The sequence below is a fragment of the Erinaceus europaeus genome, chromosome 5 (genome assembly GCF_950295315.1).
Source record: "Erinaceus europaeus chromosome 5, mEriEur2.1, whole genome shotgun sequence".
Classification (NCBI taxonomy): Eukaryota; Metazoa; Chordata; class Mammalia; order Eulipotyphla; family Erinaceidae; genus Erinaceus; species Erinaceus europaeus.
Genome location: NC_080166.1, coordinates 49,029,622 through 49,048,810, shown reverse-complemented (window position 1 = coordinate 49,048,810; position 19,189 = coordinate 49,029,622). Strand labels below are relative to the sequence as shown.

General features: G+C 38.2%; 1 protein-coding gene across 1 annotated transcript in view; it reads left to right on the top strand.

The window, feature by feature from the left end:
- The window catches only part of IPO11 (importin 11), a 191,280-nt gene that overhangs the window by 162,394 nt on the left and 9,697 nt on the right, over window positions 1-19,189 (top strand). Inside the window, exons 28-29 of the mRNA XM_007516917.3 lie at window positions 3,725-3,820; window positions 9,629-9,713. Of these exons, the coding sequence (XP_007516979.1) occupies window positions 3,725-3,820; window positions 9,629-9,713 (181 nt within the window). The remainder of the gene's footprint in view (window positions 1-3,724; window positions 3,821-9,628; window positions 9,714-19,189) is intronic.

Sequence of the window (19,189 nt, the reverse complement as noted above, 5' to 3'; positions counted from 1 at the left end):
AGGTAGGCTTCAACTGTATAAAATCTTACTTTCTTAATTTTAATTTTACTGACTTCTTATACTCATGATACTATAATAATGAAGAAAAGCCTCAAATGTTAATTAGGTATGATGTATAAATAGTATGATTGTGGTTTGGGCAGAGTAGAAAAAAAATTCAATGTGTATTGATTCATTTCTTTTTAAAAGAGAGATCAGAGCACTGGTAAGGAACATACAATTCCAGGAATAGAATCCAGGAGAGTATGCATGCAAAGCTTGTGTTCTGCCTATTGAGCCATCTCCTTCACCTCCTACTTAATATGATTAATAATATATGATTAATATATCAGAAAACAAACACACCCATCTGTAGAGACCTATGTACACTCATAGCAGCACAGATTTTTAGTAGCTCAAACTTGGAAGCAACCCAGATGTCCAAGAACAGTGGTTAACGAATTTGTGGTAAATATACACAATAGAAACTACTCCACTGTTAGAAATGATTAGTTAAGTCATCATCTTTGGCTCATCCTGGATGGAGCTTTAAGGAATCATGTTAAGTGTGGTAAGCCAAAAAGAGAAGGATAGATGCCATCTGATCTCAGCCATAGGTGAAATAAGGGAAAACATAAAGTTATACTTGGTTGGAGTTTGGTGTATTGCACCAAAGCAAAAACTCAGAGGAAGAAAAGAAGGGGATAGACTGGGATTTGGGTCTGGGGGAGGTAGTGCTTTGGGATTCCTCATGAGTAATAGTGGAAAAGTACCGAAGTTGAGAATGTGAATTTTTATAGACACTTCATCATGAGGAACTGAGGAATGGTACATCCTTGTCGACAACTGCATTGTAAATTATTAACATCCTTCCCCCAGAAATAAAAAGCTATTTACTTATCTATTTCTTTTACTAAGAAAGATTATGTACAATCACGAGAACATTACTCTGTCATACTATTGACTAAACTCAGGACTACATGCTTAGGAGTTGTGAAGAAGGGACTTTGTTACAGTGTTGGTGGGTGTCAGGCTAGCTGAGAGAGAGAGAGAGAGAGATGACCCAGGAACCAAGCTCGTGGCAGTGAGGCCATTCAAATCTTTATTCATCCAAGCGCCCCGGAGTCCAGTGGTAGCACACTTGTAAGCCATGTGGTGCAGCCTCCGGGTCAGCATTTGCGCTCCTCGAGGCCAGAAACCGGAAGACCCAAGTCGGAAAAGGAAGTGACTTGACAATACCATACATAGTTAGGAAAGGGGTGGAAAAAGGAGACTGGGAAAGGTAGGGACTTCCTTAGCAACTGTTGCTAGCGGGTTAACTGGTAGGATTAATACCCTGTGGGGAAATAGGGAAGAAATTTTAAGTAATTTGTTTGACAAAGCAGAATATTGATACCTAGATAATTAAAGGGCGGGCCATTGTATCAAGTAATGCAGGATGAAGCAGGGGGGGCTGACTTAATGTTTTAAGGAATGCTGGGCCCCTGGAGGCAGAAATATACAGTTTCTGGAGACTGGGAGGGGTTGACAGGAAAGCAAAAAACTGAGTCCATGCCTCTTCCAAGCTCAGCCTCACAAGAGGGAGTCTGACAGGAAGATTCGTTTCCTCAGTTCCCCATTTTTCAATGGGAAAAGCCTCACCACACTCAACCTGTTTCTCTCAGTATTACCAGCAGATGGGAATGCAAACTGATGCAGCCCCTTTGAAAAACTGTATAGAGGGTCCTTAAATAAAAAACGGAAATGCTGACTGAGCTGTGGTGCACCTGGCTAAATGCACATGTCATGCACAAGGACCCAGGTTCAAGCCCTTCACTCCCCACCTACACGGCGGAAAGTTCTAGATTGTGAGATTCTGAAGTGCTGAAGTTTTACAGGTGTCTGTCTCTCTCACTCTATTCTCAACACCCCCACCCCCATTTCTTTCTGTTCTATCAAATAAAGAAGTGGGGGGAGAAGCAAAGGTAAAAATGACTTCTGAGAGCAGTGGATTTCTCGTGCAGGCAATAACCAACTCCAGCAATAACCCTCACAGCAATAAAAAAAAAATGGGGGAGTTGGGCTGTAGCACAGCGGGTTAAGTGCAGGTGGCGCAAAGCACAAGGACCGGCATAAGGATCCCGGTTCGAACCCCGGCTCCCCACCTGCAGGGGAGTCGCTTCACAGGCGGTGAAGCAGGTCTGCAGGTGTCTATCTTTCTCTCCTCCTCTCTGTCTTCCCCTCCTCTCTCTATTTCTCTCTGTCCTATCCAACAATGACAACAACAATAATAACTACAACAATAAAACAACAAGGACAACAAAAGGGAATAAATAAATAAAATAAATATTAAAAAAAAAAGAATAGCATAATGGTTATGCAAAATGACTTTCATGCCTGAGGCATTCAAGGTCCCACATTCAATCCCCAGCACCATTAGTCAGAGCTGTGCAGTGGTCGGGCTAAAAGAAAAAAAAAAAAAGGAAATACTTTATGATTCAGCAGTACCACTCTTTTAAAAAATATTTTATTTGTTAATTAATGAAAGAGATAGGAGGAGAGAGAAAGAACCAGATATCACTCTGGTACATGTGCTGCCAGGGGTTGAAGCATTTATTCAATAGATGTTCAGACACTAATCTGAAGGGACATAGGCATCTCTGTTTTCATAGCTGCATTATTTATAATAGCCAAAGAATGGATGTAGGCTAGCCATCAACAGATGACTGGATTAAAAAGTTATAGGATCTATACTCCATGGAAGTATATCAGAAGATGGTTTTGTGTCCTTTGGGACAAAATAGATGGACCTAGAGGTGAAACAAAAGAGGTAAAATTCAACTACTTGTCAGATGCGCCATCTAGAGAACTGAAACATACAGCCTTGCAAGTAAGCAGAAACAAAACCCAGAAGTAGATGGTTTCAAAGACTTAAGTGAGGACTTTGGTGGTTATCATTGAGTGGGCGGGGGGGGGGGGGGGGGCTGCAGCAACAGAATTTGGCTGTGGGTGCAATATAGGAATCACCCGATAATCTTAGAATCTTGTGCACTACTGACAATCACCAATTTCAAAAATGGCATGGGGGGAAATATTTATTTATCAATGAGAGACCGGGCAGAGAGGGAGAGAAGGAGAACCAGAGAATCACTCTGGCGCCTTGTGCTTAAGAGAGTTCAACACTCGAACCACTGCACCACCTCCCAGGCTGTCCAAGTCTGTTCCTTTCCTTTCCTTTCCTTTCCTTTCCTTTCCTTTCCTTTCCTTTCCTTTCCTTTCCTTTCCTTTCCTTTCCTTTCCTTTCCTTTCCTTTCCTTTCCTTTCCTTTCCTTTCCTTTCCTTTCCTTTCCTTTCCTTTCCTTTCCTTTCCTTTCCTTTCCTTTCCTTTCCTTTCCTTTCCTCCCCTTTCCCCTTTCCCTTTTCCCCTTTCCCCTTTCCCCTTTCCCCTTTCCCCTTTCCCCCTTTCCCCTTTCCCCTTCCTCTTCTCCTTCCCCTCCCCCTACTCCTATTCCTTTCCTTTCCTTAAGAATGTCTTTAGAAAACTTTAGATTTTAAATCTTCCACATATTTGTCTATGTCACTTTAGTTAGAAATTTAACACAAAACTTTAATTTTAAAAAACTAATGTTTTTCTTTCAGGTCTATTTACTCTCATATTTAAAATATATTTTGAAAATTTATTTTGTATTTCAGAACTAAACTTTGAAGACAATGCTTCAAGAAGAAAACACTTCAGTTTAATTTTTTCCCTCTTTTTTTATTCTAGTGTTATCCAAGATAAATTTTGTGGGATTATAAACATCTCAGTGGAGGGCCTACATGATGTCATGACAGAAGATCCTGAAACAAGAACATATAAAGAGTAGGTGATGGTATATTTTTATCACACTTGGAATTGTGCAGTAGTTAAATACATCCTTAATGATTTTCATTATCATCATGTGTGCACAGAATAGAGCTTTTTAAATGCTTTTCATAAGGAAAGGAAATTGTTATTTCAGTTGTACTATTTATTGTTTGATCTCAGCTCTTTTCTTAAAGTAAAATTCTGAGTTGATCTCTGTTGTTCCAATCATTTTACAATTTAATATTAGGCTTAATCCCCCCCCCCATTTCCTTTAATTTGATAGGACAGAGAAAAATAGAGTGGCAGGGGAGATGGAGAGGAAGGGAAAATGGGAGACACCTGTAGCACGCTTCACCACGCATGAAGCGTCGCCCTTCAGCTGGGGACAGGCTGCTTCAGCAAGGTCTCTATGCATGGTAATTGTGTGCTCAGCTGGGTGCGCCACTGGCCAACCCCATGGCTTTAAAAAAATTAAAGTGTATTTTAGCATATGATTTTCCTTTAAAAAGCATTTTGGTATTTGTATCCATTCTTTCGCTAATAAACTCGATATCCTTCCCTCTTGTTAGTACTGCTTATTAAGGGCCTATTTCACGACAATCTAGACCTCTTGACTGGTCTTCACTGACTTACTGGGACTATTCTGTTTGCTTCTCAGATGTTCAAGTTGCCTTTTAATATGGACAGCAGATATACGTTGCTGGGCTTTACTAAACATATGCAAGCAAAATTAAACAAATACGAACAACATTACTTTTGAAACCATAAGAGCTCAAATGAAAAAGAATCATTAAACTTTTGTGATTGAAACGAAAAATAAGCCATTGATTAACACAAGGAATTGAAAAATACATAAGTTTTTGTGACGCTTGTCAAATTATTCTTACACATAATTCACGCCACAGTTTACAGCTATTTATGTAATATTTAGAATATATTCAAATGTTCCATGGCCCCTCCCCCCATTTTTGTTCGTGTTGGTTTTTAAACCAGAGCACCTGCTCAACTCTGAGTTACAGTGGTGCCAGGGACTGAACCTGGGACCTTAGAGCCTTAGGCATGGAAGTCTTCTTCATAATCGCTGTTGGTCTGCTTGGCACTTTTCCCTTTGGGATTTATATTTTAATCGGAGAGATAACATGTTGATGGCACAATGAAATAAACACATAAAACAATAGAATTTCTTATTGTACTTCAGCAGTCAGAAAGAAAAGCACGATGTGGTGTAGCCAGTATTTAGGAAGGGATAAGGATGTAGGAAGGAAAACATTACAACATTTTTAAGAGGATTTACTTTATTGATTTCGCATGAGATAAGAGTTTCACATGCGAGACAGAAGGAGAGAAACCAGACCATCATTGTAGTACCCGTGGCACTGGGAATGGAACCAGGAGCCTAAGGCCTACACTCCACCAGCTGAATGATTTCCCCAGTCACAGCATGTTTTATCTTAGGAACAAGAGTAGAGAAATTCTTAGAACTGAGTTTAGAAATCATATCATGCAGGTTCGTAGTTTTAAGAATGAGAAAATATAGTATAATCAAGGCTTACTGACTCAGTATGCCAAACTTAGCAGTGAAGAGAAAGTTTTGATTTAGATGACAAGAATATTGGACATAAAAGAAATAAACTGTTTAGGAGATGAGTAAAAGTAGAATAGGAAGAACTGGACTTGAGTAGTAAGGTGCCTGGGGGTTACTATCTGTCTTCTCCAGAAGACAGAAATGCTTACTAATTTCATTTTTCCCTTTTCTCCCTTCCCCCCATGCCCATAGTGAAGAAACCCAATTTTACTAGATTATTTTCTAACAGAGGTTAAACTAAATCTAATCTCCTTATTCTGAAATTTTATGAATTACATAGAGTTTATAAGTTACAGACTTAGAAAAATTCATATGAGAACTAGCTTAACTTCCCATATCCCCTTCCATTCAGAGAATGTTCATCTTTACATCTCTGTTATTATTTTTTTTAAAAAAAACTTAATAGACAATGACTATTATTACTGAGTTATCAGGAAAGTCATGATTTATTTTTTCTGTGCAACAGTAAGAAGTGCCATAACTTTTCCAGCAACCCAGTAGAATTTTCTCTCCCAAGCCCTCACTTTACTGGAGGAAATACTAAGACAGTTACTATCATACATGTACGATTTCTTATTTCCCAGTGATAGATGTTTGCACACCACACTCATCAACATTTAAAGAAAAATACTTATTTTCTATTTATTATACGTGAAAGAGCGAGACTTTCCTATGAAGCAGAGAAAGAAGCCAGAGCACTATTCTGGTGTATGTCATCCTGGGGATCAAACTAGTGACCTGAGACATGCATGTCTGATGCTCTGCCAGTTGATCTATTTCCTTAGCTGCTTTAATTCTTGCATTCTCTATAAAGATGAATTAGAGCAAAGGAAGAAAACTTTTCTGTTAGCATTACTCTCCGGAGCAGTAGGACATTCATATTTATTATAAAGAATAGATTCATTCGTACAAATGGATTCAAATGTTAGTTTCATTCAGAAATAAGATTTAATTAAATATCTGGGCACAGTATGGTCCAGTCAGGTCGACATAAAACTGTCCACAGTAAGTAAACCTTGTTGACAGATTATCTCATTGAGGCATTGTTTGTGCCAGCATGGTACTGTGTGAGAACTTAGCTGACAGTTCACAGTTCACAGTGGAAATGGAGGCCAGCGGAGCAGTGCCAGCAACAGGAAGCGTTCTGGGGGATACGTAGAGGATTGCTGACAACAGTAATCTGTGTGAAATAAAGAAGATTTGGGACTTGTGTGTAATCTGTGGAGATCCGTTTGCTTTTTTTTTTTTTTTGCCTCCAGGGTTATTGTTGGGGCTAGGTGCCTGCACTATGAATCCACTGCTCCTGGAGGCCCTTCCCCCCCTCTTTTGTTGCCCTTGTTGTTTTAGCCTTGTGGTTATTATTGTTGTTGATGTCACTCGTTGTTGGATAGGACAGAGAAATAGAGAGAGGAGGGGAAGACAGAGAGGGGAGAGAAAGACACTGCAGACCTGCTTCACCGGCTGTGAAGCGACTCCCCTGCAGGTGGGGAGCCGGTGGCTCTAACTGGGATCCTTAAGCGGGTCCTTGTGCTTTGCACCACGTGTGTTTAACCCACTGCACTACCGCCGACTTTCATACTTACGACTGGGTCAGTCCTTTAGCGAGATCACTTCATTTCATTACGAAGGATGACTCGGGAAGGTCGTGGAGGCTCATGGTGAGTGGTCTTAGAATGTGGAACAAAATGCAGGCCAGACCAGGCCTTGCCAAACCAGACCTATCGGGATCTTTGGGAACTAGACACTAGAGTCTGCATTGTAAACAGAAGCCTTGAGTAAGTCAGTGCGCTTCAAAAAAGCGGAAGTGGGAGCACCATGTAGGTAGCTTGTGTGCTACTATTGGTGAGCAATGATGGCGTGAATTTGAGAACCTAGAGAGAGGGCAGGCAGGAATCAATGGCAGGTGAGTAGGACTAAAGGGTTAACAGTTAATTTTAGTTTGAATGGCATATGACAAACGCACAAACGTGCTTTTAGATCTGAAAGCCTGTACTTATTTTTGTGCCTTAATACATCCTCATAGCTCTTTATCTTGGTGTATTTCTTGAGGATGGCATAGTCTGAGTCAATTTCAAAGAAAGAATTCTGTTGTGACAGTTTACAAGTCTGAGCTTCTCTATATGTATGTGTTTTATTCAGCAGTGGTCTTCCTTCACTCAAGTAGGACAATATAGTGAGGAGGTGAGAGATTTGCCTCTGCTCACTTTGGTTAGAGTGCTTTCTTGTAATCTTGTTGTTACGCACATTGAAACATGATGTTGGTACTCCATGGCTGAAGTTTAGGGAGTAAAAAGGAGGAAGTGATTTAGCCAGCATTTTAGTAAAGTTGGAGGCACTAAAATTTATTGAGACTCATGAATTGTAGTTTTGTTGCCAGGGAGTGTAAAATATATTAACTGTAAAGGAAATAATTTTATTGGAAACTAAAATAAAATGCAGACTTTTATGTGCATTTTCTCTCTCCTTCATTTGATGCTAACGTGGTTGAAAACTGGGGTCTTATGTCTAGCATGTGTTCTACAGCCGAGCCACCTCCCAGACATTCATCCATCCTTATACTTTAAAAAATATTTTTAATTTCTTTATTTGGGGATTAATGTTTTACAATCGACAGTAAATATAATAATTTGTACATGCATAACATTTCCCAGTTTTCCACAGAACAGTACAACCCCCACTAGGTCCTGTGTTATCCTTTTCCAGGACCTGTACTCCCCCCGCCACCCACCCTAGAGTCTTTTACTTTGGTGCAATACACCAACTCCAGTTCAGGTTCTACTTGTGTTTTCTCTTCTGATCTTATTTTTCAGCTTCTGCCTGTGAATGAGATCATCCCATATTCATCCTTCCATTTCTGACTTATTTCACTTAAAATGATTTCTTCAAGCTCCATCCAAGATGGGCTGAAAACAGTGAACTCACCATTTTTAATAGTTGAGTAGTATTCCATTGTGTATATAGACAACAACTTGCTCAGCCACTCATCTGTTGTTGGACACCTGGGTTGCTTGCAGGTTTTGGCTATTACAAATTTTAAAACATTTTTAATATCTTTATTTATATATTAGATAGAAACAGCTAGAAATTGAGAGGGTAGGGGGTGAGAGACAGAGAGACACCTGCAGCCCTGCTTCACCACTTATGAAGCTTTCCCCCCAAAGGTGGGGCTTTGCACTTCACGCCATGTGCACTTAACTCGGTGCACTACCACCTGCACTCCCCCCGCCCCTTTTTTTGAAGCACAGTGCTAGGAATCAAACTAGCAGGGCCTCACACATCAAATGTAAAGCACATGCTCTGTGGCTGAGCCATTTTTCTAACCCTCTCTTCTTCTCTTTCTTTCTTTCTTTCTTTCTTTCTTTCTTTCTTTCTTTTTTTTTTTGCCACCAAGATTATTGCTGGGGCTTGGCTTGGTTCCTGTATGATGAATCCACCATTTTTCTGGCAGTCAATTTATTTCCCATTTCTCTTCTTACTAGATGGGGCAGAGAGAAATTGAGAAAGATGGGGGTATGGCATAGAGAGGAACAGAGAAAGAGAGGCACCAGCAGTACTGCTTCACTGCTAGTGAATCTTTCCCCCGCAGGTGGGGAGTGAGCGTTTGAACTCTGGTTTACAGTAAATACTGAGGTTGGTGCATGTGTAAGGTTTCTCAGTTTTCTATGTGTATTTGTTTCTTGTCTCCTTGTAACCTGTGTTGACTGAATAGCAAGGTATATTTTTATTATCTCTGTTGGTGAAGAGCAGGGAGTAGATTATCCAAATAAAATGATTAATAACTGTCCTACAGTAAGTTCATTGTATCATAGTGATGCCATTTGGAGTATAGAATGTATTTGTTACATAATGAACAACATTTTAGTAACATAGTTGATACTGTTATGAAATGTGGCAAGTAAGTATTAATTTGAAGTGTAGATATTATCTTCGAAAAATATGCAGTGTATAATCTTGCTTTGTCAAATGGTGTTTGGTTCACAAGTTGCCTGTAAATAAATTTCTTACAGTTTATTTTTTTAAATTATTAAATAACATGTTTAAAATTCTCTGATGTAGCCACTTTTTAAAGTGAGATAGTTTTTCCTAATTAGTTTTTCATAGTCAGACATTAATTTATCTAGTCTTTTTCTCACATTCTGGCATACAGAAGTACCAATATTCTTTGTGGAGTTTGAGAGTTTTGTTTTTTGTACATTGCAGGCATTTTTAATTTATTTAGAACTGTTTAAATTTTTTAGTTGTATGCTGATGTCTCATCTTGAAGAGCCAAAAGTAACAGAAGATGAAGAACCACCTACAGAACAGGATAAGAGGAAAAAGATGGTATGTTACAAAAGCAGCTTCTAGAACTTAGGAGAACCACAGTCACTCATCATACTGTATACTTGAGGTGGCTCGGGGTCCATTTGTCTGTCTATCCACTATGATTCTGTCCATCCACTGCTTGAATTATTTCTTTTAAAATATTTTATTTACCTTAATTTTAATGAGTGAGAGATTCAGAGGGAAATACACACACACACATACCACCACCACCACCGCCACCACCACCACCACCACCACCACCACCCTCCCACCTCCCCAGAGTACTCAGCCCTGGTTTATGGTGTAGCTGGGTACTAAACAGGGGACTTTGGTGCCTGGGTCATGAAAGTCTTTTTGCATAACCATACACTGTTTCCTTAATTAAGATTAGTTTTGAAATTCAGAGTGTGCTTTTCAAACACAAAGATAAATTGTATTTCTAACAGAAAGTTGGTTTAATGCTCGATTAAAAATAATCATTTGTCTTAAGATTTGTTCTTTTTTAGCTTAAAACCTCATTTAAATACTTATGCTGATCCTTTAGTTTTGAGACTTGCTAAAATTTCTTCATTTCCTGTTATTTCATGGATCTTTTCAATGAACTTTTTCTGAGATACCATTACAGGTCTCTATAGAAATGCCTTTCAGGGGCCAGGTGGTGGCACACCTGGTTAAGCACTCACATTAGAGTGTGCAACGACCCAGGTTCAAGCCCCCGGTTCCCACCTGCAGGTGGAAAGCTTCACAAGTGGTGAAGCAGGGCTGCAGGTGTTTCTCTGTCTTTTGCCCTATCTCCCCCATCCCTCTCGATTTCTGGCTGTCTCTATCCAATAAATAAAGATAATACAAAAAGATTAAAAAAAAAGAAAGAAAAAAAAAAGAAATGTCTTTCAATAAACTTCTAAATTGCTTTGAAGTCAATAATTCCCACTATTAGTATCTGATTTTCAGAGAAGAAAAATAAAGAAAACAAAATATTTCCCCTTTAAAAGTACTTTATGATGTTGAAGTTTTAAGTACTTTGACACAGGAATATATGTATTTGACACAGAAAATACATAACACCTTTCTCCCTTTTCCCCCCTTGGAATCTGTCCACTCATAATACATTGTTTTTATTACTTTATCGGTGAGTTAATGGTTTATCGTACAGTTGTTAACACCTAGATATGATTTCTCATCTCCCTGGGATAGATGCCTTGCAAGACACTCTCACCCCCCAATTATTTTCAGACTCTTAACAGTTAACTTTCTTGTGCCTTCTTTTTTTTTTTATTTGTAAAACAAGAACATTAATAATATCTACCTCAAGGTAGAATAAATTAAAAAATTCTCATGGAATGATACTGAACACCTAGTAATTACCATGTGTTAGGTTGCATTAATATTTTAGTGTAACTATGATACTTCTTGAATATTTCTACATTAACTCTCAGTAGATTCAGCCTCTCCCTCAGGGTATAGCTAATACTACACTGCTCAAACAGCCTGCTTTCAGATGGTATTTAAGTTTAACCCATTTTATTTATTTTTTTATTAGCCTTTCAATATTGATTTACAAAACTACATGTCAACAGGGGTATAATTCCACAGTATTCCCACCACCAGAGTTCTGAATCCTAAGTCCATTACAGTTCTCCCAAGGTTACAGATAGCGGTTAACTGTCATCTCTATAGCTATCTTGTCTACATTTGTACTTAATTGCCCCCTTTTCTTTGCAGGTCCAATCCTGTCTTTCCCTCCAAGCTATATGTAACCCTATTACTACACCCAAATATCTCTCCCCTTTTCATCCCCTCTCTCTGGGACCTGATGGAGCTGGAGTTCAGAACTCTCTAAGCCTCTCCTTCCTGTCAATTCTCCCCCACTGGGAGTATGGATCAAAGTTGTTTTGGGGTTACAGAAGGTGGGAGGAGTTCTGGCTTCTGTAATTTCTTCCCTGTTGGATTTGGATACTGGCAGGTCCATACCCCCGACTTGTTTCTATCTTTCCCTGATGGGACAGGGCTCTGGAGAGGTGAGATTCCAGGACACAATTGATGAAGTCATCTGCCCAGAGAAGTCTGGGTAATTTAACCCATTTCTTATTGCTTTGTGCTACATATCATCTCCCTAGCTAGCTAGTGTGGAGAAGAAAACATGGGATAACTCCTTAAGCCTGAATGTCAGTCCTTTTTGTATTTTTGTGACTTTTAATATATGACCTTATCTTTCTTTTTTTTAAAAAATTTATTTATAAAATGGAAACACTGACAAGACCATAGGATAAGAAGGATACAATTCCCACCACCAGAGCTCCATATCCCATCCCCTTCCCTGATAGCTTTCCTATTCTTTAGCCCTGTGGGAGTATGGACCCTGGGTGACCTTATCTTTCTAAAGTTGTTCTCCCATGCTGCCCCCACCCCCAGGTCCCATGAAGGAGAAACTGTATCAGCAGATTCCCAGGGGTTTGTAAGCTGAACAATTATTGGACTTAGCTCTTAATTCAATTGCCCTCCAGCCCCTAAGTGTGTGTTATAGTAAAGTACTGAATCGTGAGTACATCCCTAGAATTGTTTCTCTTGAAATGAGATTGTCTTGTGGTATTCTAAATACATTATTTTTTGAAATTAGTAATATTATGTGAAGGTAAACATCACTGTAGCTACTCGTTGTGGAGTTATTGTCATTTTTACTAAGATTTCTAATGCCTTAGTCTTAAGTCTTAGTCTCTTATCCTTACAATACTACAGTGCTTATGATTAAAATTCAGATTATATTCAGATTATAAATATAATCTTGAATATAGTGCTGAATTTTCAATGACTTTAAACAAATAAGATTATTTCTCACTGTATCTTCAGGGTTACAAATATAAATTATGTATGCATTTTCTTACAATAATCACACCATCATTCTTTTACTGTGATGTTTTTAATATTAGAAAAATTTCAACGACTTTTCAAAACTAGATTTGTCTTGATTATAATTTCAGAGGACGTGTTTGCTGTCAGATGGTAATAAATTGTTACTTAAAAGAAAAAGCAGTCTAGCATCAAGAGTTTTTTGCTTGTTTGTTTTCCATTTTAAAGTGCAATTATTTACTACAAGTGGTATATCTGCTTAGTTCAGTGATTATGTAAATGAAAGTTTTTTTGGGCCAGGTGGTAGCGCAGCTGGCTATGTGTACACGTTACAGTGAACAAGGACCTGGGTTCAAGCCCCTGACCCACAGCTGCAAGGGGAAAGCTTCATGAATGTTAAAACAGGACTGCAGTTGTCGCTCTGTCTCTTTCCCCTCTCTACCCTCCCCTACCCCTCTCAATTTCTCTGTTTCTATCAAAAAATAAATAATTAAAAGAGATTAAAAATAATAAAAGAAAGTTTGCTATGCTTATTATTGTTGTCTTAAGAGTATTCTCTAAAATAGTGTCTATATTTTAATAAATGCTTTGCTATATCTAAGTGGTGGAATATTTAAGCAGGCGTGTGAACTCCCCCCCAAGTATGAATTTTAGTCTTTTGTTTTTAGACGTATTGTTGCTTTGTTTGACAAGCAGCCTACAAGTCATCTTTCATGTGAGTTTGTTTTTAGTTAGCAAGCAAAACAGTACTTAGAGTGTCTGTAGTTTGCACAATTGATATGACATTGCAAGTCTGCCAAAAACTATGTACACATTAAAAGTCTGCAGGTGTCTGTCTTTCTCTCCCCTTCTCTGTCTTCCCCTCCTCTCTCCATTTCTCTCTGTCCTATCCAACAACAACAATAGCAATTAAAACAATGATAAAACAACCAGAGCAACAAAAGGGGAAAAAAATAGCCTCCAGGAGCAGTGGATTCATGGTGCAGGCACTGAACCCAGCAATAGCCATGGAGGGGTAAAAAAAAAAAAAAAAAAAAAAAGAAACTAGATCTTTTAATTTTTATTAGTGATTTACAAAATTACAAAATAACAGGGGTTCCATTCCACACCTTTTCCACCACCAGAGTTCTGTGTCCCCATCACCTCCACTAGAAATTGCACTTGGATTATGTTATGTGAAATAAAGAAGTAAAAGACCAAAAAGAGAGAGAGAGATTGCACTTGTTCTTCCAAGGTCGCTGATATGACTGACAGACTAACAGATAGGACAAATATATATATATATATTCCACCCCCCATTTTTTCTATGGTCCTGCCTCCTGTTCCATTTTTAGTCATAGCTATGCCTATTACTACTACTTTCACATATCTTTTCTTCCTCTTCTCTCTCTGGATTCTGATGGCATCGGGTATCAGCCTTCTAGTCATCTTCCCCTAACATTTTTCCCCTTCTTGGGCTATGGACCAAAATTCTTTTTTTTTTCCCTTTTTTTTTATTTTTTATTTAAGAAAGGATTAATTAACAAAACCATAGGGTAGGAGGGGTACAACTCCACACAATTCCCACCACCCAATCTCCATATCCCACCCCCTCCCCCGATAGCTTTCCCATTCTCTATCCCTCTGGGAGCATGGACCCAGGGTCATTGTGGGTTGCAGAAGGTAGAAGGTCTGGCTTCTGTAATTGCTTCCCTGCTGAACATGGGTGTTGACTGGTCGTGGACCAAAATTCTTTTTGGGGTGCAGAAGACAGGGGGTCTGGTTTCTGTAACTGCTCCTCTGCTAGACAAAGATGTTGTCAAGCTGATCCATATCCCCAGCCTGTTTCTACCTTCCCTTAGTGTAGATGGTTTTTAGACTTTGGGCAGATTTATACTGGCCCCATTTTGAAAATCCCATGGTTAGGATTTACCATCCTGGGGCCACTTTTTCCATTTTATTGCACAGGCCAGAGAGAAATTGAGAGAGGAGGGGGAGATAGAGAGGGGGAAAGAAAGACAGATACTCGCAGACCTGCTTCACAGCTTGTGAAGTATCTCTCTCCAGGTGGGGAGATGGGGGCTCAGACCTGATCATTGTTTGTGTTCTTGTGCCTAATACTGTTTGCGTCACCACCTTGTTCCCTTACTGAACATTTGAATGGAGTTCCCTGTAAGTATTAATATTTTACATCATTAATAGTCATGTCTATATCTATATATGTGTGCATATGTTTATTTATTTATTTTACTTTCTGACTTCTCGAGGCTTTGTAGGAACATTAAAAAATGCTACCATAGGTCGGGAAATCTTTACCTAAAGCTGACTGTATTTAAAATAGTAAATATTGTATGTAGCATTATACAAATTGGCTATTGTACATTCCTTATAAGTGAGGCCCTCAATATTACTGCTGTATAACACTATATTGTAACGTTGTTATATATGACAAAACTTTTCTCAAATCTTTTTTTTTTTTTTTTTTTTTTTACTTTTCTCAGATCTTACAAGCGAGCTGTTGCAACTATTAGTCCAGTTCTAACAACTACAGAGTTGCAAAGTCACATTTAGTGCAGCCCAAGGAGATAGGAAATAATGAATTGAAATAATCCAACTGAGATGTAATAAAGATACAAATTGATAACTAGGCATCCTCCTGAGGTAGCAGTTCTTTTCTGTGAGAGAGTGAAAATGTTAATCAAAAAATAGGTTGAGATCCTGAGGTTAAGATCCTTCACAGTAGGCTACTTAAGAGTAATCAAAAAACTCTGGAAGAGAAAATTCTATTGAAAATGACTTTGCACTAAGTAAAGTGACGGCTTTTGAATGTGTTTGCTTTTGTTGTAGTTGAGATTTCATATGAATTGCTGTTGACAACAGTATTCTTGAATAGTACAAGGCAGGCAGCTTCACTGAATTGTCACTGAAAACCTTAATCAGGAGTTCAGAAATTTGCTGTTGTTCATTTGGAAACCTTGGCATTACCTCAATTTAAATGAAATTTCTAGAGGAGAATAAAACTGGTGTTTGCAGCAGTTTTACAAAGCTAGCACTTTTAGAAATTTTAATTTTTGATGTGGTAAGGATAGGAGACATTAAAAATTATTATTTATTTAGTGACATGGTTGGGTTTATATTATAGAAAAGATTGTTGGGGGCTGGAAGATAGCTCACTTAGTGTGTGCATATCTTACAAGGCATAAAAACCCAAGGTTTGCACCCCAAAATCATATGGGAAGACCACAGCACCAGTGGAATGTGTATTATGGAACAGTGCTATGGTATCTCTCTCTCGTCTCTCTCTCTCTCTTTCTCTCTTTCCCTATTTCTCCCTCTCCTCTCTCCCTCCCTCCCTCCCTCTCTTTCTTTCCACAGGTACACATTTGTACACGTGTGCATATGTGCATGCCCATACACACACGTCAGAAATAAAAATGGTGAAAATGTAGTTATAGTGAAATCACACCTATGAGATGCCCTGTGTTCCCCACTCCACCAAAATAAGACTTTTTGTACAATCATATTCTGCTATACTCTGCTTATTCATATCCTTTGACAGTAGATGACGAATCTCAATATATTATTTAAAACAGGATTTTATATAAACATTTCGTCCTACAGTTGTTGACTAGAAGATTTTGTTTACCAACAACTGGCTTAAAAAATTTTTTAATTGATTTAATAATGATTGATAAGACTGGATAAGAGGGTTACAGTTCTACACAATTCCCATTGCTAGAGTTCCTTATCCCATCCCTTCCATTGGAAGCTTACCTATTCTTTATCCCTCTGGGAGTATGGACCCAGGGTCATAGTTTACCTTTGAAGTTTCTACCTGTTCATTCTTTTTGGTCTGTTTGCCTCTGAGAAATGGCTATTATGTAAGACATAGCCTTATAACGTTGTCTCACTTCTTTGTTTCATTTGTATTTTCTCTCAGCTCAAGGCCATTTATCTTCCCCAATAGTTCTTAGCTTTTATTTTCTTTGACAAACTACCACCTATGGAGTCCACTACACAAGTAATTCAATAGATTTCTTTAAGTTAACAATGTCAGCACAGTTTATAATTGCTCTTCGAGTTTGTAAACAAAATTGTATCCTATTCATAATGTTAGGATGCATACTAGTAGAGTTTCTCAAAAGAAAAGACAAATTTTTCAGTTTCTTATTTTTGGTTGTGTTTTAAGACTCAGTTATTACTGAATAACTGAATAAAGCATTGGCTACTTTATAACAAACTGTTCTAAACAATTTTGGTTGTAAACCAAATATTTTTTTTATATCAACATAACATTTAGTGCAAAATAAACCAATATTCTAATATAAAATCTATTATTGATTTTATTGTAGACCAAATGGATTTGTATCTGCAAATAAATCTACCTATGGATTAAAAAAAAAAAAAGAAAGGAAAATTTTTGGTAGAAAAAAGTTCAAGATTATGCTTAGGAGCATGATATTCCTACAGTCTTATTATGTTTGTTGTCTAAGGGAACTTTGTAGCATTCTCCTACTCTACAATCTCATTTCCCTTCCCCCATTACCATTCACAGTTGAGTATTGATTGCATTCGGTAAGTTTCTTCAGAACTGAGTACATACATAGCTTTTCTCTTTGTTGTCTTTCCTGGCTACTCTTTCCTATCTACCCATCCCCCTTCTCTCCCCCCCCCCTGCCTCCCCCCCACTACTTTATTCAAAGAACATTTGGTTCACCAGCTTTTTACTATCAAATATAGAAAGCAGATATTTTCACTCCATTGATCTACCAATAATTCTAATTCCCATCACCATACCCTGCATCTCACACTGCCTTTTAAGTAAATCTCACATACAACAGCCTTACACTTAGAATGATGCAGAATGTATTCTTGGTACCACCTTTGCATTAGGTGAGATGCTAAATGTTAGCAAATTTTCTAGGCTCATAAATCTGAAGTTAACATGGGCTGCCTCCTAAGAACTGACTAACTGCTTTGTGATTACTTCTGTAGCTCTGCTTATGCTCATTTCCTTAGGAATTTGTTTCCTGAAGAAAAAGTAAACACTTCTTCCAGGTAGGCACAAGGTTATCTATAGCCTTAAATCCCAAGATTATTGGGGGCATTCTGGTTATGCTACCTCCATTCTTTGCTGGGGGTGAGGGGAGAGGCGGGGGTATCACTTTACCATTTTACTCAGTGCCTGGTACAGGAACCCAAGGCTCCTGTATACAAAGTATGCACTTTACCCAACATACCACCTCCCTGCTTGCTAACATCATTCTTACATAAATCAGATGTTGCTAGGTTTAGTTTGGAGGCATACGTAAATAAGGAAAGGTAAATAGTTGATCGTGTATTCTGAAGTTCTTGAATTGTATTGTTTTCTAAATACTTATGATAGTGCTATTCCTTTACTTATTTTTGTTAATCTCAGTGCTATTGCTTTCTGAGAATTATGTTTGTTTGTTTTTAAATATTTTATTTATTTATTTATTTATTTTATTAATGAGAAAGATAGGAGGAGAGAGAGAAAGAACCAGACATCAGTCTGGTACATGTGCTGCCAGGGACTGAACTCAGGACCTCATGCCCAAGAGTCCAGTGCCTTATCTACTACACCACCTCCCGGACCACCTGAGAATTTTTCCATTTGACTTCTTTAGGTGATTCAGTAGTGGAGGCACTGCTAGGGAGTTGTGTTTTATGCCACGATTGCCAACTAAAATAAATATACAGTGTATTTTAAATCATGAGACTTTTTAACTCAGTATCATTAAAAGCATGAGGCTAATTCACTTACTCTCGGAAATTTAAGGTAAAAAACAACAACACAAAAACCACATAGGACTTTGCTTCCCAGATAAGTCTTAAAAAAGAACTACAGTTTCTGGGTTGGCAAGATAGCTTCCTCTGGAAATGTACCTGCTTTGTCATGAACACACCACCCCAGATTTGAGCCCTGACTGATGATGGCACTGAGGTAAGCAGTCGAGCTATGGTACCCTGCCGCGCCCACTTCCTGTGCAGAAGATGCAGACTTTTTCCTTACTGAAAAGTGCCCAATTACAGAAAAAGTGATGGAGCCCCAGCAATGATAAATATATATCAGTTGATGTATGTATCAGTTTTAATGTATATCAATAGTAATATCAATTTCATTAAAAATTTTGCTAATCAGCAGAGAGGGAAAGTGAACATTTCATTTCTCCATTCCCATCATATTCTGCCATATTTATAAATTGTTAATGTTTTACAATTTGATGACATGATAATCCCAGTTTTGGAAATAAATTTAGGGCACCAACTGACTTGTTATTAAACCTTCTTGCATTTATAGGTTCTCTTTGAATTTCCTATTTCTAGCTCTTAAACTTTTCAATCTTTCATCTAATAGCTTGACCTTATAGGGCATTTTATCAAGAGACTTGAGATTCTCATAAATTTTGCACATGGCTTATTTCTTGGAACCACAGAGGCAATTGGAGTAATGAGATATTTGCTATAGATGGCAGACACTTGTAAGGTTCAAATTTCTGAGTTCGGTCAATAAAGTTATAGGCAGAAATAAGTGGTAATAAGAAATCAGCCTATGCAGTGGTGATTTTTTTATTGCAAATATAAATATTATCTATTTTTCCCCCTGACCGTCTCTCTTCTTCCTCTTTGCTTTTTCTATAACATTT